The 27,034-nt window shown below is 43.6% G+C and overlaps 1 protein-coding gene across 1 annotated transcript in view; it reads left to right on the top strand.

Moving 5' to 3' along the window:
• Positions 1-371: 371 nt before the first annotated feature.
• LOC140693521 (uncharacterized) overlaps positions 372-27,034 on the top strand; it is a 114,224-nt gene continuing 87,561 nt past the window's right edge. Inside the window, exons 1-2 of the mRNA XM_072957341.1 lie at positions 372-645; positions 5,100-5,318. Of these exons, the coding sequence (XP_072813442.1) occupies positions 5,296-5,318 (23 nt within the window). The 5' untranslated portion in view covers positions 372-645; positions 5,100-5,295. The remainder of the gene's footprint in view (positions 646-5,099; positions 5,319-27,034) is intronic.

Here is a 27,034-nt window from a genome sequence, read left to right as displayed (position 1 = left end):
TAGGCCTTTGGTTCCTGCCTGGGGCCGGGGCTTCTGGCTGTGGAAGTGCAAGGTGGGGGGCTCCAGGGAAAGGGTTCAGGCGGCTTCGGGAGGGTGATCCGCCTTTCACAGCCCCCAAGGGCGCCAGTCAGCCCGTGTTCAGCTGAATTTCTCTGGCCAGACCCTTCTGACAGCACCACCTGCCCCGGCGCCCCGGCCACAGCTGTCCAGGTCCAGGTGTGCGCCTGCCACCTCTCACGCAGCCGGGATCCCCTCAGTCCACGGCTGGCGTCCCCTTCCCCTCTCCCGCCCGCGAGTCCTCTCCTCCCGGGCTTCCTCTCCTCGGCCGCCTGCCCGTCCCCACCAATGGGCGGGCTGTTTCCCGGGCGGGCGTGGTCTGCGGACCTGGACGGGAGCGGGCGGCTTATGCTGGTGCTGGGGCTGGCCTCCGAGCGGGGCTGCAGCCCGCACCCCCCCTTTCCCTCCCCCCTAGGGCTGCCCTCCTTTCCCTTTCACCCTCCCTCAGGACCAGCTCAGTGGCGTGTGTGCTGCTCCCCGGACTGAGAGCCTCTGGCTGTAGCGCCCAGCTTCACCTGGTGGAGTCGGGAAAAGGGAGCATCAGTGCTGAGCAAGCTTCTGTCTCCTCCCTCAGTGTTTCTGCCGCAGGTAAGTATCTTGAACACTTTCAGGTGTTATGATGGCGGTGCTTGTTGATGTCACGTGTTTTTATAGTGAGAGGGATTAACAGTGGTGATAGCAGGGCTTGGTTCTGTTAAAAATGAGCTGAAGGCATGAAGCTGTGATATCCTCCTTCCTTCCCTCTCCAAGGGTGAAACGTGTGACAGTCAATTTTAAAAAGATAGTTACAGTCCCTAGCTAGCCCAGCCCAGCTAGTGTGTGTTAACAGGAACAGCATCACCAGAGGCCTTGGAGACCCAGGGATATTGCAGTCCTAAAGAACTCCTGGCACAGTTTGGTTTGTATTGGTTTTTTGTTTTTCTTAAATTGTGGGACAGACTAGTGGTATAAAAAGAAAAATATTTGTCAAGAAATATTTTTTCATATAACAGCGTTATTGTGATATAGTTCACACACCATGAAGTACATCCATTTAAATGGTAAAATTCAGCAGCTTTTAGCATATTCACAGTTGTGCAACCATTATTATTCCAGAACGTTTTTATCACTTCAGAAAGAGCAGTGGAAATTAATGACCTATCCACCCCTCCCCAGTGGTGGTTCTAAAGAAATTTCTTGGCTAATCTTGACCATAAATTCACTTGTTACATTCCAAGAAAAATCTGGTAGGAATTCTAATCAGAATTGCAATGAATCTGTCTATCAAAACAGGAAGAATTAACGTCTTTATGGCACAAACTTCTTCTACCCATGAATATATTTTGGACCCTATATTTTCCTCTGTCCAGAGCCTGGCCCATGGGAAGTCCTCACTACTTGTTGGGCTTGTGAATGATGAGATTCTATACATCGTTAGTTGCAGCCGTAGCCTTTCACAGAAGAGAAAAGAAACCTCAGTGAAGCAAGTGACTCTCTGATGGTCAGAAAGAGTGACAGCCATTGCTGGAGTGATCCAGTGGACTTGGTGTTTACAACCAGAATTCTCCACCACCTACAGCTAAGGGGATTAGAGTGTTCTTTTATTTTTTCTTAATGGCGTTGCTTTTATTTTTACTTATTTTTTAAATTATTTTTTATTTAAGTGTAGTCAATTTACAATGTTAGTTTCAGGTGTACAGCAGAGATTCAGTTATAAACATATGCATATGTATATACATATGTTTTAGATTGTTTTTAGTATAACTCATTACAAGAAATTGAATATAGTTCCCTGTGTTATATAGCAGGTCCTTGTCATTTATTTTATATTTACTAATTTGTATCTGTTAATCCCTCCTTTCCTGCCTGCTAAATACAGTTTGCTTTCTATGTCCATGAGTCCATTTATAGGAGCACCATTTTTCCTAGTAATATATGCTCTTTGGCTGCTTTCAGTTTCAGTAATTCCATCTTATCTGTGGGCGCTTTTCTTCTGGTTGCCTTTATGTGGTTTGCACATGTGGTAATAGAGATCTTTATTTGGGAGAACTCCAGGTCTCGTGTAGTCCCTGGTACAGAATGCCCACTGAATTGATGATTGAACTGGGAAAAAAGCACAGTAAATGCTGGAATTTCCACTATGGTTGAGAATTCCAGGTTTCAATAACCTGTTTAGACAACCTTACTATTGGCTGCACCCATACTGGGTAATTTGGTGGAAATTCATGGTATGGTGGTGTAGAGACGGGACCTTATATTCTTCTTCTCTGTCTATTTTCTAACACTCATTTTCCTGGGCCTTCCAGATCCTCCCCCAGAAGTGCCCAGGGCTGGCTTGGTGCTGCGCTGAGGCAATATTTGTTAATAACGCCCTTTCCTCTTCTCCTCTGAGCCTCCGTTTCTTTCTGTGCACAATGAGCGCTTAGACTAGATAAATACTTTTCAGTTTCTTTTAAAGCCATGTTTCCTTTGAGAAACAGAAAATGCAAATATCTCCTCTCAACCCAACCCTTTAGATTTTGGTATGTCCTCCAAGGTGGTATGTCCTCCAAGGAGTGACATAGCTCTTTGTGAAAAATTGATGTGATTTTGATTGCAGGTGACACAGAAAAGACTCTTCAGAGATTTATTGCAGGGAGAGGGCAGGAAAGAGGCAGTATGTGACACTTTCTAGTGTGAGCAACGGAGCAGGGACTTGGATTTAAATACGGTGTCTGACGTGGCCTCTCTCTAATCTTGTAGAATGTGATAAACTTCTCTACCTCAGTTTCTTGATGTGTCAAGTTGGGGTGATAATATTTTAAGGCTTCTGTGAAACATTATACAAATAAGACATTTGTGTCTCGGTAGAAACAAGATCTGCTAGGGATTCAGGGATTTGTTTAAAAAAATTCTTGTCCATAGCACTCTGTCTGTGTGTATTTAGAAGTTCCTGGAGGGTGAGGGTGAGTCTAAAGTCCATTGTGGGACAGGTGGCCCATATTTCTCCGTGTCCCAGTTTACCCCCTACTCCCCAGTCCTCTTCCTCAGTCCAGGATGAAGTTCCCTAGTAGATTTACACAGAGGTCTTGTGGAAATGGCTTTTCATTTTATTGTTTCACCAAGAAGGGCTGCCATCATGATCTCTGTGGTCAGGTTTTGAAGGGCTGCCATCATGATATCTGGTAAGAATTCTATGCAATTTGGAGTTCCAATTTAATGAAAAGAAAAAAATTACAAATAGAAAATTAGAACAAGGGTGGTGACAGGGGCTCTTTTAAGTGGACACCATTAGCTTTGTTAGCTTCAGGTGCTGTGGCCTGTTGCCACGAGGACCCATCCTCTTGCTCTGAAGTTGGAGGGACTAGTGGGCTCAGTGGGAATGTTAACTGAGTGTATCTCATGGGCTGGGCATTGTCCTATTTGTACTGTGTGTTCCTTATTTGAGACAGTGAGCTCACCTAACCTCGATAACCTCTTTAAAATATTAGACTTTTAATTTTGAGATGTAATGTAGATTCCCATGTGGTAGTAAGAGATTATATGGAGAGGGCCTATGGACCCTTTGCCCAGTTTTCTTAATGGTTCCATCATGCAGTGTTGGGGTACAATTCATTACTGACTCACTAACAATTTGAGGTTTGTGTTATTGCCCTTATTTCTATTCACGATTAAACTGGGGCTTCGTGAAGCACGCAGGCCTGTCCAGGTCACCCACATTGTTAATGCAGAGTCGGGTGAACGTGGGCTTGGGATTTCCAGGCAGTACCATTATGATGGTTTGTGGCAGGGAGCAACATTCACTTTGCTTGTTTATTCATTCATTCAACAAACATTTATTGAGTAAACTCTGTGGGTCAGATGCTTTCATAGAGTTATCTGATTCTTCAGCAGTACTGAGAATCAGGAAATGTTTATATTTTTTAATCTGAGAAAATTAGCTCTGAGAGGTTATAACCTCCCCAAAGGAAGTATAACTCATAAAGGAGGGATAGAACATGTGTACAGTCACCTCCTTTTATGCAGGTGGTACCCTATGCATTTTACATTTTCAAACATCCGTAATCCAGATATATTCTTGTAAGGCAAGGCTTTTTTTTTAATTGAAGTATAGTCAAGTTTACAATGTTGTGTCAATTGCAAGGTGTTTTTTGACTTTTGAATTAAAAAATACTTTTTCAGGAGGGAAATTAGGTGTATTTATTTGTTTGATTTTTTAAAATGAGGTACTGGGGTTTGAACCCAGGACCTCGTACATGCTAAGCATGTGCTCCACCAATGAACAGTACCCTCTACCCCAAGGCAAGTTTTCTTATCCATTATTATGAAGCTTAGGAGTTCAAATAAATTGAATAGGAATCCAGATCTTTTGATCCTACTGTCGTCCTTCTCTTTATATTCTGCTGAAGGGGGTTGGGGAAGCATTTCCTTTGTTCATTTCTTTATTCAGCATTTTTGAGCAGTGACTTTGCATCAGGGCCTTGCTAGGTGCTTGGAAATAGAAAATAAGAAATGACCTTTCTCTGCAGAGGCAGGAAGCCTAGACCAAAAGCTGGGTAATGTGATCCGAGCTACAGTAGCCATATGCAGACTCTGAGGACAAACTGTACCCTTGGATTTGCTTTGGCTTCCCTTGTCTTCTGGCTGGTACACACCAGGTCACCGCAACCCAGATGGGCCCGTAGCACACAGCAGAGAATGTACCTCGATCTCCTCTCCCCTCTCGGCAGGGCCTGCAACATGAGCATCCCTGACTACGTGCAGTGTGCTGAGGACCACCAGACTCGTCCCGTTGTGGTCCAATCCATAGAGATCATCTCAGAGGAGAATTTCTTTTGCATCTATCAGCTACTCACCTCGGTTAGCCATATCAGCCCATGTGGCTCCCAGTGGACACTCTGTATCCACTACAGGCACCGCTATGTGCCCGAGAATCGGTGGAGCGTCTTCCAGAAACACCCCAAGGTCGTGGGCCTTGTCACCATTACCGAATGTTTCTCTGCCAAGGCCTTCGAGAAGCTCCACATGCAGAGGAGCTGTATGGCGCATCGCTTAATGACTCTCAGCTTTTTGTCTTTGTGCAGCATGGGGAGGTAGCTGAGCAGACGCGCACCGACGTTGCCTTCAATCTAAGAGTACTGCAGGGTGGTGGAGAAGAGGGTCGAGGACTTCACTGAGTCACTCTTCATCTTGCTCAAGTCCAAGTGGCTGGATGGTGGCCCCAAGAATTCTGGGGACAAGATCCCCCTCCCCTGCATCCCGTTTGAGAAGGAGGACTTCATGGGACTGGACACAGACAGCAGGTAAGTTTACCTGGAAGCCAGTCCACCTTGGCTGTGTGCTGGATTGCTTCCCTACATCCAGAAAGGGATCAGCAAGGAAGAAGTCAATCTTGTAGCCAAGGGGGGAGGGAGGTGCAGCCCGCCGGTTTCCAGACATTTCAAAGTGAATCCGCCTTTATTTCAGAGAGATCCTTTTAGGGTTAGTGTGGACACTTACTCCCGCTTTACAGCCAGGAACATGGTGGGACCCCTGGAGTTGCTGTCCAATAAAGTAGCCAAAGCCACTGATGCTAGGAGCACTGGGGAGGAGGCTGGACTCAGCTGAGATGTACTGTAGGTCAAATGCACATCAGACGCTGAGGCTTGTCTAGTAAAAGTACATAAACTATCTCTCTACTTCCTATATTGATTACATGTCAAAATAATAGTATTTTACATACAGTAGATTAAGTAAGATCTGTTCTTAAAATCACATTCTAGTATTTGTTTTTTGTTTGTTGGTTTGTTTCTTTGTTTCAAATTTTAAACGTGGCAACTGGGAAACTTTCTTTACATGGCTCTCATTTCATTTCTGTTGCGCAGCCTGTCCTGGTACATGCTCATCCCTTTACTTATAGATGAGATGCTGAACCCCGAGAGGCAGAACGAGGCGCTGGTTGAGCTGCGGCTGGAGCCGCTGTCACCTGCCTCCCAGGCCCAGCACCTTTTCAGCTCAGGCCGTCTCTTCCTGCCCGACAGCCACCATGCCAAGTTAGGACATCAGAAACACCGCCAGGGACTTCCTAATGAACTCCTTATGCAGGGAAAGGCGTATCACGGTGTATGGGACAGAGCAGGGAAATGTTCATTCCCACTTTGTCCCTGTGATTAAGTCAATGGCCCCACTTTGCCTCGGAAGTACAGATGAGCTCTTCTGGGCTGCCTACCCCCCACCTTCTGCTCTGTTTCCCCGTATATCTATCATGTTTTCCCTCGGGCTGAAGAGGGTGAGATGCCTTTGCCGAGACGTGGTCCCCCTTTGCTGGGGTGAGTGAGGGAAGCTGTGTCCCCCCGGCCTACGGCCTCGGTCCTTGAGTCTGGAGAGGGCTCATGGTGGTCCCACAGGTGGCGGTCAGAAGACCTGGCATGTGCTACCGGGCCCGCTTTGGAGGTGGTGCTCTGTGATTCTTGAACTTACCTAAGATCAGATCCTACTTTCTGGTTGTTGGTAAGTTGGAGGAGAAGATGCTAGGGAATTAATAAAAAGAATGTCTAGACCAGCCCTGTGAGTGAGAAGCACAGGGGACACTAGTCCCACCTGCGAGAGCCCACCTAGCAGGCTCTGGATGAATTTTCTGTTCCTCCCCAGAAATACCTCTATGGCTTAAGGAAGAGGAGAGGCATGTCGTGGCCATGATCTGTACTTGTCCTCACAGGGCCCTGTGATCTACATGCCCGCACTCCCCATCTGCTTCTTGGAGATGAGCTGGCATGTTTAGGAGCCTGGGCACTGCTGAGGGCATAGCTCCCAGCACCGTGCTACACAGAGTCTCGCTCCGTTCACCTCATCTGTCAACTCCTGCTGAGGCCCCAGACATTAGTCAAGTAGGTGCATCAGCGAAACCTAAGCAGGGACCACCTTCTCCCCCTGGACAGACTGGTGAGTGAGCAGTGGAAGCCTGGAGCCCTGCCCCAGCCCCCACGCCAGTGCCACTTCTTTTGTCATAGGAGGCACTGGTGACATTTTTGCTCAACAAATGCTTGTCTCTGAGTCTGCAGACCCACCAGAGAATGCCAGCTTGTTTTTGCCTTTTGAAGTCTGCCCTTGGGACTTGGCGGAGTAGCCGGATGTGTACTTAGCCCACAGTGGTTCAGCGCATTAAACCTGCCTCCTTGTGGGTCTGTCTATTCTGGTACCATAAGGGCTCAGCCAGCATCTGAACGTCATTGAGATAACGCGGCCAGTGAGCTCGGGTCAAGCACATTCTCCTCCAGTCACTTTTACTCCATTGTTTCTTTTACTATTCCACAGTCATTAATTTTTTAAACAATGCTTTGGTGCAGGAGCAGAGCCTCATTCTCTCCTGCTACTCTTGGTGGAAGTGAGTAAAACGGTCCAGACTGAAATGCGACAATAATTTGTAGCTCAAAAGCTGCCTAGTCACTTGTAGGTCGAATTTTGGTTAGGGGAGCTGAACACGTTGTGGTCCCCCGGCAGCGCCGCTCCCCTCAGGCCCCTGCTTTCCCTTGAGCAGGAGGTGAGGTTGGGCCTCACCATCCCCGCGTCCCTGGCCTCACACACTCACATAAATTCTTGTACATGCAGTCAAAATTATTTTTGTTCTTGTGTGATTCTAATTTTCTCTTGTTCCTCTTTTCCTTTTTCTTTACTCCTTTTTCACTTGTACTGCCCAGTGAGCATGTTGTTGCTTCTGAAAATGTGGGCTGTGCACACCCTGCATTTGAAATAGCCAGATTGCCCTCCGTACAGTCTCCATCGCTTTAAAAAGCAACAACTTAACAGCTGTTTTGATCCATCTATTATCTTAGTCATTTTTTATTTTCTAATTTTTTGGAATATTTGCTTTGTTAGCTCATCACCCACTGGTGTTTGATACCTGTTGAAATCCTTGCTTTTGAGGAACATGTTTGGTCCTCCTTTTATTTGATGACAAATGCGCCCTTATTAAATTTGTTTCATTGTTTTGAAGAAGTAAGATGTGAATTGATTTAGTCGGCTGCTCAGGGATTCTTTTCATGGAGTATTTAAACTTGTAAGGTCAAACTCTGCAGCATTTTGCTCGATTCCTGCTTTTACACAAACGTGCTCAGCACGCGGTTCCTGGCTGTCGCTGTGTGACGTGCGTGACGTCGCTTCCTGGCCGGCGGTCACTGGTGAGGATGTGGCCGCCACGGAGGTGACAGCTGCAGGGGACGCTGTTGGAGGAAGCGGTCACCGTTTGGTTCTTTAATTTTTTTTTTTTTTGCATTCAACTTCCCCGTGCCATTTACTTTACTTTGCCTTCATAAATGGGCAGAATTGGGTCTAAAATCCATGCCACTATTTTTTCCCTTTACGAGGCTGGTTTTTCTGAGTATCAGGAAAACATGGCCTTCTCCTAAGTAGCTGGCTTACCTGGATCTGTTGGGCAAAGGGACTGCTAAAAGGGCCGTAGCTTCCTCTCTGCTCCAGCCAGTGGGCATTCAGAGCTGGGTCTGTGGTTTGCCTCAGCAGCCGTGCAGACCTTCCTGCCTCGGCCTTTACTTTTAACCCATGTTGGCAGTAAAGAGCTGAATCCGTTTCTGTTGCAGCTGACGCCCACCACGTGGGCCCCCTAACGTGTCGTTAGTTTGTGGTAGTCATTCCCCAACACCCCAGTCAACAATGAAGGAAGATGATTTGTCCAACCCAGGACCTTGGATTCTCAACCCTACCCTGGTTCATCTCACCTGGTGGAATTGTTTGGCCACCACCATCATGCTGACCATGAGGCCTTGTTTCTCCTTTCATGCTCTGGTCCAAATGTGGACACTTCATTTTTCACTGAATTTGTCTCGCTTGAGACAGGCCAGAATATCTGAATGAGTCCATCACATTCTGGGTGGGGAACAGAACAGAAGTAAGTGTCGCAAGTAGATGGAGTCTAGGCTGTCCAGGTTGGCAAATGCAGGCTGGGATCTGTGATGGCTGGGCTGTACACTGGACACAGGCCTTTCCCATGGCTCCTGAGAGCCCATGAGTTGAAGTGATAACAGCCTTGCGTGGGTTCCCCCATCCTCATCTGCTCATTGGCAAGTGTGTCTGCTAATTAGGAGCTCCCCCAGACCTCGGGCCCTTCAAAGCTCAGACCATGGGAGAACCTTGAGTCCCTTCTCCTGGGCCTCCTGTGTGAGAATCCACTGCCTTCTGAGGTGAACAGCGGCAGGAGATGCCTCCCCATCCAGGGAGCACCCTACAGAGGACTGTTAGTGCACCATGCTGTGAGCTTGTGTGTTTCCGGCCATGGTCCCTACAGAACTACACTTGAGATGGGCTTATTGATGGAGATAACAGGACTGATTCCAGGGCAGGGCCTGGGGGAGGGAACAGTGGAAATTGAATGTGACCTCAGACACCTCGGTGGGTGCTGGGGCTGTTACTAAAATGGGGAGTCTGGGAGATACCTGACAGGAATGGAATTCCAGAGTAAATGGTGGACATGAGGCATTTTTAAGATGCCATTTGTCATCCAAATTAGGACTTCAAAGAGGCACTCGGCTCTATGAGACTGGGGCTCAGGTGAAGGAGCCGGACTAGAGATACACGTTGGGAGTCGTCATTCTTAGCTGGTGTTCACAGCCTTGCATGTGAATTAGATCATCTCGAGAGCTGCAGACTGAGACTGAGGGGGGCAGGGCTGTGTCTTGGTTGGAGGAAAGCCCAGACCATACAGCTCTGGTGTGTCAGTCAGTGGCGTTTGCCATTTTCAAAGCAATGCCAGTTATCCTTAAGGGGCCAGGGGCTGGGCAGGGCCAGCCAGGAAGAAATCTGAAGGGAGGGTCGTGGCCACGTGTGCGTCTTGGGAAGGTGCAGAGGCTGCAGGGTACGGGAGGGTAGACTCCTCAGAAGCTAGAGTTGCAGTGAGGAGTGGGGAGAAGTTAGTCACAATCACCTGTGAGGGAGGGAGGGAGGCCTAGGGAGCCCCACCTTACCGGACTCGCTTTCCCATGAACAGAAGGCAGTCAGACAGAGGATCTGAGGTGAGAAGGGATGGGCACTGGGAGGGGAGCCAACCTGGAGAATGGTGCTTGCAAAATTCTGGAATAGTCTCCCTGAAAAATAGAGTTAAAAATACCCAGACTCTTAAGAACATTGTTAGTGACTTGGGAGGAGGCAGTTGTTTTTCTGGCCTCCTAAGGGTAAGGCATGTATCCAGGGATACACAGAAGATACGGGCAGTCTGTTCCGGGGGCTTGATCGTTACCGGGGGAACAGTGCAAGTTTAAAGGGGGAGAAGGGCAGCGGAGGGAAACTAGCCAGACCCCGTGTCAGGTACCAGTCGGCCGCCCTACTTGCGTGTTTCATTCACATCCATGCCTCCCAGGTGGGCGGTGGCAGCCCCCTTTTGGGGATTGGGAAGCCTTCTCAGAGGGGTTAAAGAATTGGTCCATTTAGCGACTAGTAAATGCTGTAGCAGGATTCAAGCAGGGCCTTGTCAGAATTCAAGGGCATGTTCTCTCTACTGTTTCCAGTACTTCCCTGTTATACCTGGAATGGTGAAGTGGGTCAGTTTTGGAGCCTTTCAGAAAAAGTATGATTTAAGCGCCTCTGGACTGTTTCACAAAGCTCAGCATTCTTTGATGGTTCTGAAGCACGCAGTGATTTTCGTACCAGAGAGGTAACGTCTAACTCCTTTGATGATGACGTGGTTGCAAATGGTGTACAGGTGCAAAACCAGACTTTGCAGCTTCTGAAGGGAAACTCTCCAGTTCTCCCTTGGTCGGCTTTCTTCCACGGGATGTAACTGTGTTGCAGCATAGGCCTGAGCTTTCCATATGGAGTGAGAGTTTAATATCCGATGTTAGCATAAAACGGTCAGATGAAGAAAATCGAAGTTGACAATTTATTTTTGGGTTTCATTAGTCAAGATATACTATCAGTTAATGGCCCATATAGCAAATGAAATTGAGTACAGGACATTGCATTTCTTACTTTCTATTTAGAGTTCTCTTACAGAATAATGTTGCCTGCTTTGGAACATCAGCTCCACCACTCACGGCACCTATCAGTGTGTTGGTGTGATTGCATTTACAGAGTGAATGTAATCTAGGCTTCCTCAGCCTCAAACACTTCAGTGCAGAATCACGGGCTGTAGCCGTCTGTTAGTCACGCAAATACTTCTAAAATTATATGATTCCAGTAAAGAAAGAAGAGAGAGAGATTGCCTTTATCAAATTTCCTTTCAGTTCTAAATGAAAACTGTTGTTGAGCAGCTCTGGTTTCCTTTGGATAAGAATATATACATTTCTTTGCATGTAACCTGGGTTTTGGGCTAGAACACCAAGTTCTTGCTGTCCACAAGCCACAAAAATAGTAGCCAAATGGCACACGTGTGAAATATTTTATACTGTTTTCTGAGAAAGTATCCTTGAATTTGGGACTTGGGCTGTGATTTCTGCTTTTTGATTCCCCCACCTGTCTTGTAATCTCTCACTCCTTCCCACGTGGTTCCCAAGTGTTCGTGGTCTCAAAGGAGCGGGCAAACACCCAGTTGGTCACCATGTACTGCTGCTATAGATAGAGCCCAGACAAGACTTAAAGGACATTATCAGAGAGGACTTCCTGGAAGAAATGGGCTGTACATTCAGTTGTGAGGACAGAGTAAGAGTCAGCCAAGAGAAGGAGTCAAGAATGTGGCTCAGGTCGCAGGGGCAGCCCGGGCAGAGGCCTGGAGGCTTTTGGCGTGGGGACCCGGGGAGAGTGCCCTGTGCGGTCCAGGGTGGAGGGAGCCCCTGCTGGGGAGGACACTGGAGAGAGTCCGGGGTGTAGGGCTTTGGAAGAAGTTGAGTTTTACTAGAACTGACACAGTAGGCAGTGAAGGGTGTCAACAGAAGTGACCCTCAGGGAAGGTAGTTCTGGTTTTGCTTCTGATATACTACAGACAAAAGGGTCGGGACGGGTGAGAGCAGGTATGTCTGTCCCTTTGAGATCCAACCCGTCATTCATTTATTCATAACACGTGCACTTCAGTGAGTCTAGGGGAGAGAGAGTGTAGCCACATAAATAAGCAAAATGTATTTGCTTCTTGAGAGCTTAGCGTTGTCAGTTAGCCTAGAATGTTCTAGGAAGAGAGGAACAAATTGTGGAGGTTGGAGGGAGGGAAGGCTTCCTTGGGAAACAGTCAAAATGAACCTGGAGGCAAGTGGGAAGTAGGAGCAGGTCAGGGGGCTCCTGAGGTCACTGGGGACCTATGTACTGAGATGAGGCTGGGCGAGCAGGGTCTGGGGTGGGGCTAGAACTCTACCAGGGAGCCTCTGAACTGTTTGAAGTGGGGTTGATGTAATCAAATTTGTGCTTTGGGAAGGCTGTCGTGGCTTTGTGTGTGTGTGTAGCGGGGAAGAGGTGGAGGGTGCCACCAACTGGGGGATCATTTGAAGACCATTCACAGGCTGGGATATGGGCTTCGGGGCTACTTGGGGATGGCAGGGGCAGTGTGGATGCCGGCTTTTCTTATGGGGGACTTGTTAGCGGGGCTGCCCTAGAGGCACCTTGTGGCTGGAAGAAAACTGATGGAGGCTGCCAGGTGGACATTCCTCTTCTCTCTTTCCATGCCTAGTGTGATTATCTTAGCTCAGCCAACATTTGGAACAAAAGAGCTAATCTCCAGGGTTGCCCAGGCCTTTGTAGAGCTCCTTCGAGTGAGATCTGATAGGATTTAGGTTTGTGTTCAGATCTGGATGTTCACTTAGCTAGAAACGTCCTGTCATTTCGATTTCCATAGGGGTTTTTATTCCTGATAAAGATTGCTTTCTTGGTGAGAGGAAAATTATTACAGCTGTTGTCTTTTTCAAAAAAAATCATATGTTTTAAGAGCTTTAATATTCAAAAGAATAGGAATATATAAAATATTTAAGGAAGTCTTTGGTGTGGTTTCTTTGCTTTCTGAGCTAATGTGGACTTAGAGCCTTTGTATTACTTAATAGCACATCCTTGTCAGTATTTAAAGAGCTGTTAGTGAGCACCCCAGGCCCCACCTCTCAAAGAATCGTTAAAGTTTGCTCTGAAATAGTGAGGTCATAAACGTCTTGTTTTCAGAAATCAAAAGGTTTTAAATACGCACCATAGCTCCATTTATAAAATAATAATAAGTTCAAAATTAAGAAAATGGAGGATAATTGATTTTTTTTAAAGCCTAAACATAAACTTTCTTGTGCTAATTTTGCAACTGGAAATTTTGAAAAGAAAAATCCTACTGCAATATCATCTACGTGGTATATATATATGAGTTTCACGTTTGAAATGTAACTGTGCAGTGGTTTTCAAAGTCAGGAGCATTCCAGCTCAAATACTGGCAGTGGTGGCTGCTGGTTTTCAATGGAAGAGCCTAAATTTGCCTTCTTAGCTTTTTTTTTTTTTGTACTGAGAAGGTTGAGTAGTGCTTTGCCAGCATGATTTTCGGGCAATTTGAGGGCAGATGTCGTGTTCCAGCAGTGAGATATTTCCATGCATTTTATTTTCTGGACATCACCAGGGCACATGTGGGGTTTGTGCCTGCAGGCTGGAATGCTGCAGGACTCCCTAATCCATCACCATTATGTCCTGGTGCTGCTCCGGTCAGTGAATGATTTTCTGTGACTTGGAGGTAATGTGGTCTGATGGTGATGATCAGACGTGCAGTTAAATGCTATTAATTGAAATAAGAGTAACCTAGAAACATTGCTCTAACAATACAGGATGAGGGAGGAGGATTGGCTGAGCTGCTTGCAGTGGGATGTCTTCTCAGGTGACTCCCTCACCGTGATTCCTGCCAATATCCGCCCCAGCCCTGCACGGTAGTCCTGCCGAAGCAAGCAAGCACTTTGCTCAGAAACGCACTGAATTTCCTTGCGCCTCTGTTTGTTGGCTTTTTTTTGAAAACACATTTTGCCCTTTGCTTAAATGCCATCCATGCTAGTCACCCTTTACACTCATTCTTCTGGACCTCGTCCATACATAGCTGCTGAATGGATGAACAGAATGTAGTATCTCCATGTAGTGGAACATTATTCACACGTAAGAGTGAATAAAAAAGAAAAAAAAAGAGGAAAATGAAAAATGCCACCTGTTTTGGGAAGTCCACCCTGACTGTTCAACCCACACTTTTCCCTTTGAAACACAATCACTTATGCTCCACTCTACTCTTTTTGATAGTACTTACCACCTTCTAATAATCTTTAACGTTTCCAAAACAAATAAAAAATAAAGAGATGCTGATGCCACTTCAAAATATACAAGCCTTGCTAACAGCATGTTAATTGAAAGGAAGCAGACACAAACGGCCACATATTGTTGATTTCAGTGATCTGAAAAGCCCAGAAAAGGCACATGCAGAGGCAGAGAGCAGGTGATGGTTGGAAGGGGCTGGGTGGAGGGGGATTACGGAGTGAATGCTAGTGATAGGGGGATTCTTTTGGGCTGATGAAGTGTTCTGGAAATAGAAGGTGTTGAGGGCTGCACAACTGTGATTGTGCAGAAGACTGCTGAGCGCTGTGTCTGGGAGTGCCTGTTGTTGGGGCATCTTTATTTTGTTCACATCCTGCAATGTGAAGGGCCATCTTCTGCTGTGGTCATTCTACTCCTGTGAGTGGTGAGGGTCAGGACTTTGTAGAGTCCTGTTTCTTTTCTCCCTCTGGCTGAGTGTAGGCAAAAAAATTTAAGCCTGAGAAAGTGCTCCATCTACAGAAATGTCTTTCAGTTTTGCCTGGTGTAAAAATCTTGAGAGCTTTTAACCGTTGAGGCTAGTCTGTGGGGGTAAATAGCCTATGAAGCCTGGGTGAGCCCGGGAAGAGCCGCGCTTCCCTCCCAGACACGGGTGGGGATTTCACCCCCTTTCAGGCAGTGAAGGGCCCAGACCCGTGGGCAGACTTGACAATCGTGAATATTTACGTGTATCCGCTGCTTCATCTTGGATATTAATTTCAAGCTGAGTCAGTTTGTGACGGCAGCCTCATCCTACATCAGGAATTTATAGTATCTGCTCTTTGAGGTGAAGACCTGACAGACTTGATTATTTAACAGTATGCTTTGAATTGATATCTCAGATTCCTTTGTCAAAAGCAAAACAGCAGAAATACAGACGTCCTTTAATTCCAATGTGGCCTGGAACGGGTTTAGTGTCTGTGCCTCAGTGGCCTTATCTGCGGGTGGGGAAGATGATAACAGTGCTTCCCTCAGAGGAGCTGGTGAGGGGAGAGTGAGAAGCACAAATGGAGGACTTACACGAGATGCTCATAAATGACCGAATTTAGTGCTCTCCGCCTGGTGAGGCCTTAGGGGTAGAGATGTCAGAACAGAGCAGTCCTAGCCGGAGCTCGATACGTGATGGTAGCTGTTATGATCAGTATCACCACTGTGGGTTATCAGGTAGTTTTAAGACTTGGTAATATGATTTCATGAATAATGTTAAAAGACTAGACATCTCAGATCCAGTTTACATAGTCCTCAAGATTTCTTCTGAGAATTGGATGGTTTCTTCCCTATCTTAAATCTGAGATGAGTCTCTAAAAATTTCCGTATTCCTCCATCCTTTTGCTTTAATTCTCTATTTCTTAAAAAACAAAGTTTTTAGATGGAGTTACTGGGGACTGAATTGAGGGCCTCATGCATGCTAAGCACATACTCTCCCAAATGAGGTATAATCTCTTCCCTGATTTTTTTTTAAATTTACATCTTAATTTTCAGAGGTTAGAGGCCTCTAATTATTTTTCTGGAGACTTGTCCATGAACCTGTAAATCTACAATTAATGGACAAAATTTGGTTTATTAAAAAAAAAATCTATAGAATATTCTACAGTCCACCCAAAAGGAAATACTCATGGACTTAAAATGTTTCTCCTTTAAGGTGATTTCTCCTGTTTGGTCGAGCTTAATTTGTTAACAGCCATCCTCATCATCATAATGACCACACTCGCTGTGAGTGGACGCCTAACTGAGGCTAAAATGCTTTGCTCATATTTTACTTCATAGCAAGAGTTTGATTGTAGGTATCAGTGTCTCCTTTTTTGTAGCTGAGGGATTGAGAGATGGGTCAGCTTGCCCCAAATGACATGCAGCTGGCGGTGGCTAGCTCGATGCTGGAATCCAGGCTGCACAGGATGAATTCTCAATTGCTCCTCTAATCAGCTTCCCGTTGAGTGTTTTCCCGAACTCCTGTGAGCCCATAAATGACCGATTTTAGCTATCTCAGCCTGATGAGGTCTTCAAAGGAGAGACACCAGTGAGAATGAGAGGCAGAGTGGCATAAATTAAAATTGTACATTTTCACAAATGTTTTATTCTCAGGTAATGACTGTAAAGGAAATAGTTTTTTAATTTAGTGCTTTGTGAGAACTAAAAACAAAACATTTAAAATAACTATTGTGCAAGAGAGAAGTGGTCTTTGAAAGTCCAACTGTTGCTAATGATGTTACTTGTTTTTTCTAGTGGTGCTTATTTACTGAAAAATTTCCAAACACTGAATTTGTTTTATGTAGTCTTAGTATGAAAGAAAACTTTGTCAGTGAGTATTGTAAGTAAAATCCTTACTCTTTTCTTTCCTGATGATGAATATCTTAGTTGTTTACATGGCTTAAGTATATTTCGTCATTTGTGAAATTTGAGTAATATGGTTTACCTTGTCTGACTGTGAGAGCTGGACGCCTTGTATACAAAGCACCGTAGAGGTGCTTAATAAAAATGTGCTTTCACAGTGACTGACAGTTTAGAAGTATCAACTCTGAATACTAAAAAGGGTAGCTTATTTCTGATGCATATTCAATATGTGTATATATGATATACATTAATATGGCTTAAAGTAACTAGGATTGTTTTTTTTAAGTGCAGTATGAAGCTTTAATGAAATCTGTGTCATTCTAGTGAGACAGGGACTACTTAAATTGCCTTAAGCAGACGACCTTGAAGATTATTTACACAGAATGTAAGCTCAGAATTCATGTTGCCGTGTAACCATCCATCAGACATTTAATTTCTCGGGATTCTGACCAGAACCATTAAGTTTAGAAAAATCCACATTGATTATTATCAGGGAATAAGCTTCTCTCTTTTGTGACTAAAGAAAATTTTGATTTTTTTCTGCACTCTTTTCAGGTTTTAAAATTTCAAAATTTTGATTTGACATGTCACTTTTTTAATAGAGATAATAAAGCTCATGCTGTTTTAATATGTAAATAAATGTTTTTGTATTTCAATACCCTTCTATGATTTCCTGGCTCTTTGAGAAGTATTTTGCAAGATACTTAGATTACCTACTGTTGGAAAAATACAGACGTGACTTTTATGAATATAGGCGTAGTACAGTTCTGTTGGTTTTTACTACAGTGCAAGACATGAGACCTAGGAGAGCTTTGCTGCTGATTGCCAGGAGGACAGATCTCAGGTCTCAGTCTCCCCTGGTGTAAAATGAAGTGGCTGGACTGGATTCTTTCCTCTTCTAAGATGAGCTTCCATGAGCCTATGTCTTTTGTTTATATTTAGGAGTATTAGCAATATCAGATTAAATACTGAATACCCCTCCATCCCCCCGAAGCAAAGTGCAGTATATGCTACATAAGCTTCTAGTTATCTGATTCTCGTTTCTCATCTTACAGTCAATTTTTGTGTTGCATGTTTCCCGGCAACCTGGAAGGTCTTTTTAGCCATAGGTGGCGCTGTTGCAACTTTTTACAGTCTTAATTTTTCTGTTTGTAAAATAAGGCTTAAACAATGTGATTTTATTTTGATTCCTTTGCTTAATGCTTCAGAATAGCACAACGTCCATTATGTCTTTCTACCTGGAAAATTTTTTCTGCTTATATCATAGTTTTATTCTTTTATCTCGCTGTGAACATTTCAGACTTGCTGTGCAAACAATGGCAAAATCGGGCTTTTCTTCTAGTGTTAGAAACCAGTGAGCCGGGATATTATAAAACAGCTAGAAGCTGCCTCTGGAGCACCATAAAGCTGAAAGGTGTGTTGAGTTCCCTGAGTATTGACCCCGCCGCTGTGTGTTAATTGGTGGGAGTTGATTTGGTACATATATGATGGGGTGTAGTTTCTTGACTTGGGTTTGCCTGCACGTGCTGACACTGAACCATGTGATCCTGAGTCAGCTCGTTCTGAGTTTTCCCCTCGTCTGTGAGAAGGGGACACTCATATCTGCTTTGTAGAATTGTGAGAATTAGTAATTATGTAACATGTTTACCACAGTGGGTATGTCAAGAGAGCTCATAAACTTTAGCTGCTGTTTTGTGTGCAGCCATCATTTTATAGTCTTTGGTAATTACAAAGAAACAAGAAAATAAGAAAAGCTGATTTTATGATGAAAGATATTTGAGGACGTTCCATAATTCCTACACCCATAATTTAGCATCAGCAGAGTCAGAACTGTTACACAGTCGCCCTGGACCAACGTTAAGCCACAGAAATTTTTGTTACTTCATATATGTTGGGGCCTAAGGGGAACCAATACTTATACACATGTTGTCTCCAGCAGCCAACTGAGAGATGACACAAAAGAGTAGGCAGGCGATAAATGTCTTCTTTGTTACTGATGAAGCCACGTTCTCCATGAACTTCAGGGCTGTGGATAAATGAGTGTCATGATACTGTGTCCCAGAAGTAGAGACTCACCCTGTCCCAGGTATCTCTGGGCCACAGCAAGCCTTCCCTTGAGAGAATGAGCCCCATCATGCACAGGGCTGTTCTGCAATGGAGCTGAGCATCCAGGGTGCTTCCCTAGGGTAGTCAACACTGGAGGGAAAGGAAGGGTTTCACATGCCCTGCTTGTCTCCCCGGAATCACAACTCAATCTGTTAATGTGAGGAGGGCTAGCTGTGGACCAGGGGTCAGGGCTGTGAAGGGAGTAGCACTCTGCATGGCCCAGAGGAGTGGGGAGGAGGTATCCCTTCCATCAGTTTAAACAGGTGGTGGGATGGAACAGAAGGGTTCATCCCATGAGTTTATAAAAGGAGAAATAAGAATTTCCTTTGGGTATTAGTCTAGCCAGGAAACACAGAAGATGATTAGGAAGGAGACTTGTAAACCACTGTAATATTAATTTGACATTTGTTGAGCACCCAAAATGTGCTACATTCTTTTCTGAGCGTTTTACAGAAATGAATCCTTCAATCTTCTCAACAAGCGAGTAAGGAAGGTTTGATTGTTATCCCAGTTTCACAGTGTGGAAATTGAGGCACACAGAGGGTAAGTTGACCAAGGTCACAGAACTAGTAAGTGGCAGAGCAAGTATTTTAACCCTGGCTGTATGGTATTGTGGCTCCCAGAATGGGCTTTGGGTGTTTAGATGTATCTGCATCCCTCGATTTCTGTACGTCTGTGCATCAATTAGCCCAGAAAGGACAGGGAAAGGAGAGTTACACAGGTGCTCACAGTCGTGTCTCGGCAACTGTCCACGAAGAGTGCACCGTGATTAGAATTAATTGTTTTCCAGGCAGCAGATCTGTTGTTATAACAGAAATTTAGTCCATTGAATTCATCTAGAAATCCTTCCTGCTCTGCTTCTGTCCACACTTGCCATGTGACTGCCTGCCCGTGTTTGGGCCGTGGAGGAGAACGTATACTCATGGTTGAACTCTGATATTGCAGTCTGGTTCATAGTTTCACATCTTCTGTTACGTTAATAAGTTAAATTTCTGGTTTTCTTGCATCAGTGTCTCATGAGTTTGGTTAATGTGAAACCAGTCCATGGGAGCCCAGGGGTTATGATGGTATAAATTTTTAGCACGTTGTGGCACTTCTAGCCATGCAGACATGACTGGGGGATGTACGCCTTTCTCACTGATTTCTCCCAACAGCAGGGTCCTCTCACGGATGTGAGGCTGGGAGCTCTCTGAGTAGCTCAGTCAGAGGCCAAGTCCATCAATCCGAAAATGATGAAGTACCTGGAAGTGGGTTTAATAAAAGTAAAGGGCTTCCAGGTAGTCCGATGGGCTGTTCAAGAAATTTGGTGAAAAGCTGTCCACTGTCTGTGGTTTAGCTGCTTCTTTGCTATTGAAAAGTCTGGAGTAGATGAAGGGATTTTAAAAAGCAGAAAGGAGTGATTTCAGGTGGTACATCCACACCGGTGAGAAGTGATGGATGACCGCCTGTGTGAGGCACAGACAGAGTCTTACAAACTTCATAAAACAGCTTCAAATGCTCTGCCATCTGAGTGCGCTTCATATGGGGTCCAGTTCATCACTGGTCACGCTGTGAGGGCAAGTAACTGACGATGGCAGAAAGGACACGGAGGCATCAAAAAGGTCTCACTCATGTTCCCTGTTTAAAGAATGTGGCACAGTGTATTATATTTGAGCTGGTTTTTCACTGAACAGTTTTTAGTGTTTTCTGGGACTCCCCAGTGCCCCAAGGTTCCATGCAGCTGGGTGTCCCCTCATTGCAGCTTCGTCAGCGCTTGCCCTGGGCTGATGTGGTGTCACGGGAAGCAGGACGGTCAGCGTCCCCGGCTCCTCTGAGCTCCGTCTCCTCATCTGCAGAGCCTGGTTTCCCAACCGTGTCTACTTAGTAGGGTTGCTGAGAATCACACGTGATGGTTATCAGGTGTGATTTCTGGTTGTCTCTGCGATTGGCAAATAGCCAATAATTAATAGAAACTTGTTTTTTTTTATTGTAATTGTGTCTCCTAGATTGCAGTGGTTTTTAGTCTGCATTTTTTTATAACTTTACTCATTTTTAAATATGCCCTTATTTTATTTATTTTTTTTTTGAGGTACTGGGGACTGAAGCCAGGACATTGTGCATGCTATGCAGGTGCTCTACAACTGAGTAATACCCACCCTCCTTTTCTGCACTTAAAAATAAATATTGCAATACACAAAATAGCTCTTAAACTCCATCATGGGACCTGGTCTCTGTATAGGCAAATGAACACGTATACTATTTCAATAAGAATAAATGCTGTTGAGACATAAGTTTCTGAATCTGTTAATGTGCTTAAAAACGATCATAGCTAGTGATAAACACGAGACTTAGATCCAGGACTTTTTAGGGTATGTTTTGCCATCATGGGAAATTACATTCTACCGAGAAGGCTAATTGGGTCTCTTTGATATTTGGATGGTTTAGCAGGTGATCAAGGCTTTCCAAAGCTGACAGTTTTGTATTTTAAACTAACTACAAAGTTATCTTCTAGAAGATGGAAATCCTAAGTTTGTGAATTTCCCAGTAATCCAGGGGGTATGTGTCTGTGTCTGTGTCTGTGTCTGTGTGAACGTTTGTGTGTGTGATTTCAGGAATGTAGAAATAAGTTCCATATAGACTTCTGATATCTTTCTCTTCCAGTTCAAGGTTTAAGCATATACTTACACAAATAAATTGATTTTCTTTTGTCATTTGGCATATTGGCGGGAATAAGAGGTTCTCATACTTGTTTCAGAAGGGTTGGGAAGCATGAGCTTAGAAAACGGGAGGAGAAAGAGGCAGAGAGACACTTCACACTTTGTGCAGTATATGAGAAACGGTAGCTTTTCTTTTCTCTTTTCTTCTAAAGCAAACTGGCTCTGAATTGTAACACACTATTACTCAGAATTGCTTTTCTAATCAGATACAAGTGCCTCAGATTTTTCAAGGCAACATGAATGATGAAATGTGTTTTAGCATTTATCTTTAAAAGTAGTTTTATTTCTCAAGTAAAAGACTATAGCCTGTTTCTTCCAGCGTCTCAAGAAATTCTCATTGATCTATGTACATGTTCTATGTGCTTATTTTCTTTTCTTTTTTTTTAAGTGCTTGTTTCATTGTGGTGTGAATCAATGTTTAAAATTTCTGGATTTTGATCTTTAGAAAATGCTGATATATCAGAACTGTTAAAAACCTGATTGTTCTTTGGTCCTTGTTTGGTGGGGCACCCTATTGATTACTCTTGTCTGTTAAAGAGAGAAATTCTTCCTCTAGCCTGCAGATCATTAAGTGTATGGTTTGCAGTATGCCTTTAAATTTCATTGAATGCATTGAACATGATTGTCCAGTGAATTTTGAGTTGACTCATAGTAATGACTTTGCTTTGATTCTGTGGCTTTTGCTCCTCTCCACAAGAGCTTGAATTCTCTGTTGCATTTTGTATACGTGTTCTTCACAGTGGAAGAAATTTTGCATTTTTTACAGAGGTGGTTTTTCCTAACACCTCTGAATGCCTTCTGTAATTGATACAACAAAAATCTGTTATTTCAATGCTTAATTATTTCATAAACTAGTTTTTGGCTTAATCAGAAACAATGACAGAGTGATAATAAAAAATAGGAAAACTTTCCTTCCTTTGAAGAATAGAAATCAGGTGGTCAGGCTCACCCATGCTTTGGGCCTGACACACTTAATCTCATGTCATTGTGTATCATGATTCGGAGATGGAGTTGCTTCAGGTTTATTGATTTTTGTTTTAACATTTGTGTTGAATTCTTTCTCCAGGCTTATGTATCCTGTTGGGTTTGTTGAAACTGTAGAAGGGAAACAAAAGCTTTTTTTGGTTTCCGGAGGCCTGAGTTGCTGATGATAAGGGTTGAGGGTGGGCTGAGGAACAGAGTGACACTCCCTCTGCTCCCAGCTGAAATTGATGAACAATGAAATCAATTAAGTGTATCGGTATTTGACCAATAGAAGTTAGTGAGCCCAAACTGGCTAGTTATGCCCAAAGAAAGTACTGAATTCACCTGCAGAATTAGGTGCTTTACCAAGAAGAAGCAGCTTAGAGCAATCAGAAAAATCAGTCCTATGATGAGATATAAAGTAAATATGATATCTTTTATTTCTGAAACTTTTCTACGTTAAGTTGTGTAGAGCTAAAATTAAGTTTCAAGCACCAGGAGTTAACAGTGTGGGTGGTTCTGTATGATCATTATTCAGGAATGTGCCTAGACTCTGCTAGAGTGGCTGAAGCTGGCAGGAAAAGACCCAGAGCCAGGATTTGTCACCTTAGGGTGTCCTCCATAATGGTTCCATGTGGGAGCCCATGATTGGGTTAACAAATTGTAACAGACCCCAGCCGCCTGTCAAATTTAAGAAGAAAACGTATGCTTAGTAACTGCTTTGCAAGCAAGTGCCTGTGCATCCTCACTCCTGTCTCCTTGCCTTAAAAAGCAGAGATAATGCTTTGCTTGCGTAGATGATGTTTTAGATAGCACTCTGCTCATCGCAAAGCAATGACCCAGGCCCACAGCTATAAAGGCTGGGCTTGTGTGCAGTTAGATACTCTATTATCCCCCAAGCAAGGACCTAGCTGGTCTGGTGGTCTGCTTTGTAATTCACATGTCTAAAGAATGTATCTTATTCCCCTCACCCCATGACTTACCTAAAGATACACTAAGCCTTTGTACTCATGGTGGATTCTACAATCTCTGTCTCATCCTTCTTTCCCCAAGTTCCTGCTTACTATCACACAACTGTTAATGACGTTTTCCTTTGATTATACACAATAAATATGGGATCATTTGAGAGGCTCGTGGAGTTGGGTCCCTACGCCCTCTCTCTTTCGTGACTTTTTCCACAGAGTCTTGAGTATTCATTCCCTGTACGTAAGACTTCTGCCAGCCAGAACCCACAGTTCCAGGTGAGAAGGATGCAGGCTTTATCTCTCCTACCCGAGGGAGAGAGAGTAGAAAATTGAGATCTGCTCTTCCGTGGTCCCTTCCTGCCCCAGGTCTGCTCCAGTTCACCTGCAGCCTTCTGGCCTCTGCTCACACTGCCTCTGTCCCAGGACTGACAGCAGCCTTTTCTTCCCTGGTAAACATTTCCTGTGCCTTTTAGAAGTTGGTCTCTTCTCTGCAATACAACCCTGGCAGATGTGATGGTGGTAAACGTGCTGGAGGGCAGTCACTTGGGGACTGCCAGGAGCCATGCTGATTCTCCTGAGTCTCTCATTCGGGGTTACAGAACTGTCGAGCAGCAGAGGAAGCCCTTTAACGTGAGGCCAGCTCAGCATTGCATCACTTTCATTTTATTTTTGAATTTTCAGTGGAGAAATTATTTGTAGCAAACTGTTCCAGATTTTTGGCTGCCTGCTTTCCTCACCACCATTTCCTTGTTGGCTCTGGTGCTTGTTGTAAGAACCAGGTTTCTTCTCTGGTTATTTCTAGCAGCTGGGCTTGCCGAATCCTTGATCTGCATTTGAAGCAGAATGCTTCTTCGTGATGTCAAGCTGATTTTCCTATTTCTGAATATTTCGTGTACACTCAGCAACTCTTTCAAGTGAAATGCTCTTGTCCAATTCTGTTAACCCATATTTGCCGATCTCCTGCTTTCATGCTGAGGGCAGTTTCTTCTTCCTGTAATAAAAGTTAGCAATTTGCATTTACTATTTGAAGGTTCTGGCCCTAGGTGCTTTTGTCCTTAACAGTTTTAATACAATTCACCCATTAAAATGTGCAGCGGTTTTTACTCAAAGCCCAGAATTGTGCATCGCAGTCAATCTTAGAATATTTTCATCCCCCAACAGGAAGCCCTGTATGCACAAGCAGTCATTCCCATCTTCCTCATCCTCCCCCAGCCCCAGGCAGCCATTGTTCTCTCTCTATGGATTTGCCTGTGCTGGACATTTCATGTAAAACAAGTTATTTCATGTAAATGGAACTGTCTATTGTGACTGACTTCTTTCACACTGAGTAACTTTTTCAATGTATTTCCAGGTTGTGGCCTGGGTCAGTACTCTATGCTTTGCTATTGCTGAATTATATTCTACTGTATATCTGGGCCCTACTGTTTACCCATTCATCAGGTGATAGTCGTTTGTGTTGTGTCTGCTTTTTGTTTGTGAAGAGTAATGGCGCCGTGAATACTCCTGTAGGAATTTTTATGTGGACATTTGTTTTCAGTTCTCTTACTTGTGACCAGAGAGCAGAAATGCTGGGTCATTCATAAACCAAATGTTCAACTCTCTGAGGACCTGCCAGGCTGTTTTCTAAAGTGGCCACCCTGTGTTACATCCTCAAAAGCAAGGGCTGCGCGCTCCGCTTCCTCTGTGTCTTCATTAGTGCTTGTTACACATTTTTTTTATTATAACCTATTGTAGTAAGTGTGAAGCGGTTTCTCCTAGTGGTTTTGACTTGATTTCTTTTACAGCTAATGATATTGAACATCGTTTGATTGTGCTTATTGGCCATTTGTATATTTTCTTTGAAAAATACATTTTCAGATACTTTATACACATTTTAATTGAGTTCTCTTTTTCTTGTTGAGTTGTAGGAGTTTTTTCTTTTATTTGAAGATACAAATACTTAATCAGATAAATAATTTGAAAAAATTTTCTCCTCTCTGATGTTTTTTCACCTTCTGGATGGTGTCCTTTGAAGCAAATTTTTAACATTTGATGAACTCCAATTTATCACTGTTTTCTTTGTTCCTTGAGCTTTTGGGGTAATATTTAAAATCTGAGGTATTTTATTTAAACTTTTATATAAAAAATAACTTAATTCTTAAGACTGTTCTAGGAGATGGGTGCTGTGGCTGTCCCCAGTCTATGGATAGGAGACTGAGGTGCAGAAAATTTCACTTAAATATCAGTGTCACAGCTACCCAGTGCTGTGGGATTTCAGACCCTCATGTTTGTCCCCAGCATTTGTGATCTTCACCACCATGCTCCACTACTGCCTGGAATCATTAATGAAAAAGTTTTCCTTTTTTGATTTCTTGATTGTTTGTTTTCTCATTGGGGAACTCACCTCTTCATTTTCCTTGCAGAGATCTGTGTAGGTTTATTTTAGATCTCATGTACTTATTTATTACACAGGCTCCAGCGATGATTGTGCCTAGTTGATCTAATCAATTCATACTCAAGTCTTTCCTGCTCATGACACTAAAAAGAGAGTCATGATTTACATAATGCTCAAAGAAGAATGTACTTGAGTGATTTTATTTTTCTAACCAATCAAACAAATCAAATAAAAACCCGGTGTTGGAACAGATTATAAGCCCTGCAGAATAGGGTCACTGTCTTCCTTGTGTTTCATTTGATTTGTCACAGTGTCTGGATAGTGCCTTGCTGTCCAGCAGTTTTGTGAGTATACGGTGCTCGTGAATCATTGTAAGGAAAGAATTTTGACAACAGACTGTGTTGTTCATTTCACAAGGGAAAAGATCATATAGAAATACTGCTCAGATTTATTTTAAAATTAAGCTTGGTGTTTTGAGAAGGGTTCAAGAAACCATACAAATATCTTTTTCACTAATTTTAAATCTATCTTAGACACATTATGCATACATAGCAGAGTAACTTATCAACTAGTTTTGACAAGAGGAGTGTATTATTGATTATCTATTTTAGTTGAAATATTCTACCTGGGATAAAGTAATCAGTGCCCATAAATGAACAAATATGTTTGTATTTCTATGCAACATGGGGGCAGACTTCATATGTTTTTATATAATATATATGACTGTGTGTTTTAATCTGTCTGTCAGTGTTTTTATAGTTTTTCATCAATGTTGTAACTTTAGAATTCTTCTATGGAAATCACCCCCAATTCTAGTGCAGTTTGTACTGTGTATCCTGTCTTATGCATGGGATTCCACTGTCCCCTCACTGAGGAATTTCCTCTCCTATTGAGTTAGTAGCAGAGTTAAAGGAACTGTGATTTCTAGGCCTTTGCTCTTCATGTGTTTGCAGTTGGCTGTCAATCAAGATTTTCTCTTTCTTGAGTTTTCATTGTTCAATTAGAATTTTGGAAATAACAATTAATATGTTGCAACACTCTCCGTAGAAACTTGATGTGTTTGTGCTTTTCAGTTTCCAATTTACAAAAAATGTAAATGCACTCTTGTTTTTAAATAGTCCTTTTTCACTAGATATTTGTTTACTTCTTTATAGTCAAAATATTTTTTTCCCAATGAATGAATAGGTTTGCATGTTTTAAAAGATACCTTACTTTTTAAATTTCTTATTCTAACAGGTATATTCGTTGTACAGAATTTAGAAAATAAGGATAAACACAATTATAACTTAAAAATGGCCTCTAATCTCACCTGGAGATACAGTTGTAAGGTTTGAAATTGAGAATTACAAGTCCTCTCAAACTGTTCTTCTATTTCAAGTACGGTT

Source organism: Vicugna pacos, unplaced genomic scaffold (genome assembly GCF_048564905.1).
Source record: "Vicugna pacos unplaced genomic scaffold, VicPac4 scaffold_19, whole genome shotgun sequence".
NCBI classification, from domain to species: Eukaryota; Metazoa; Chordata; class Mammalia; order Artiodactyla; family Camelidae; genus Vicugna; species Vicugna pacos.
This window is presented reverse-complemented; position numbering and strand designations above follow the sequence as displayed.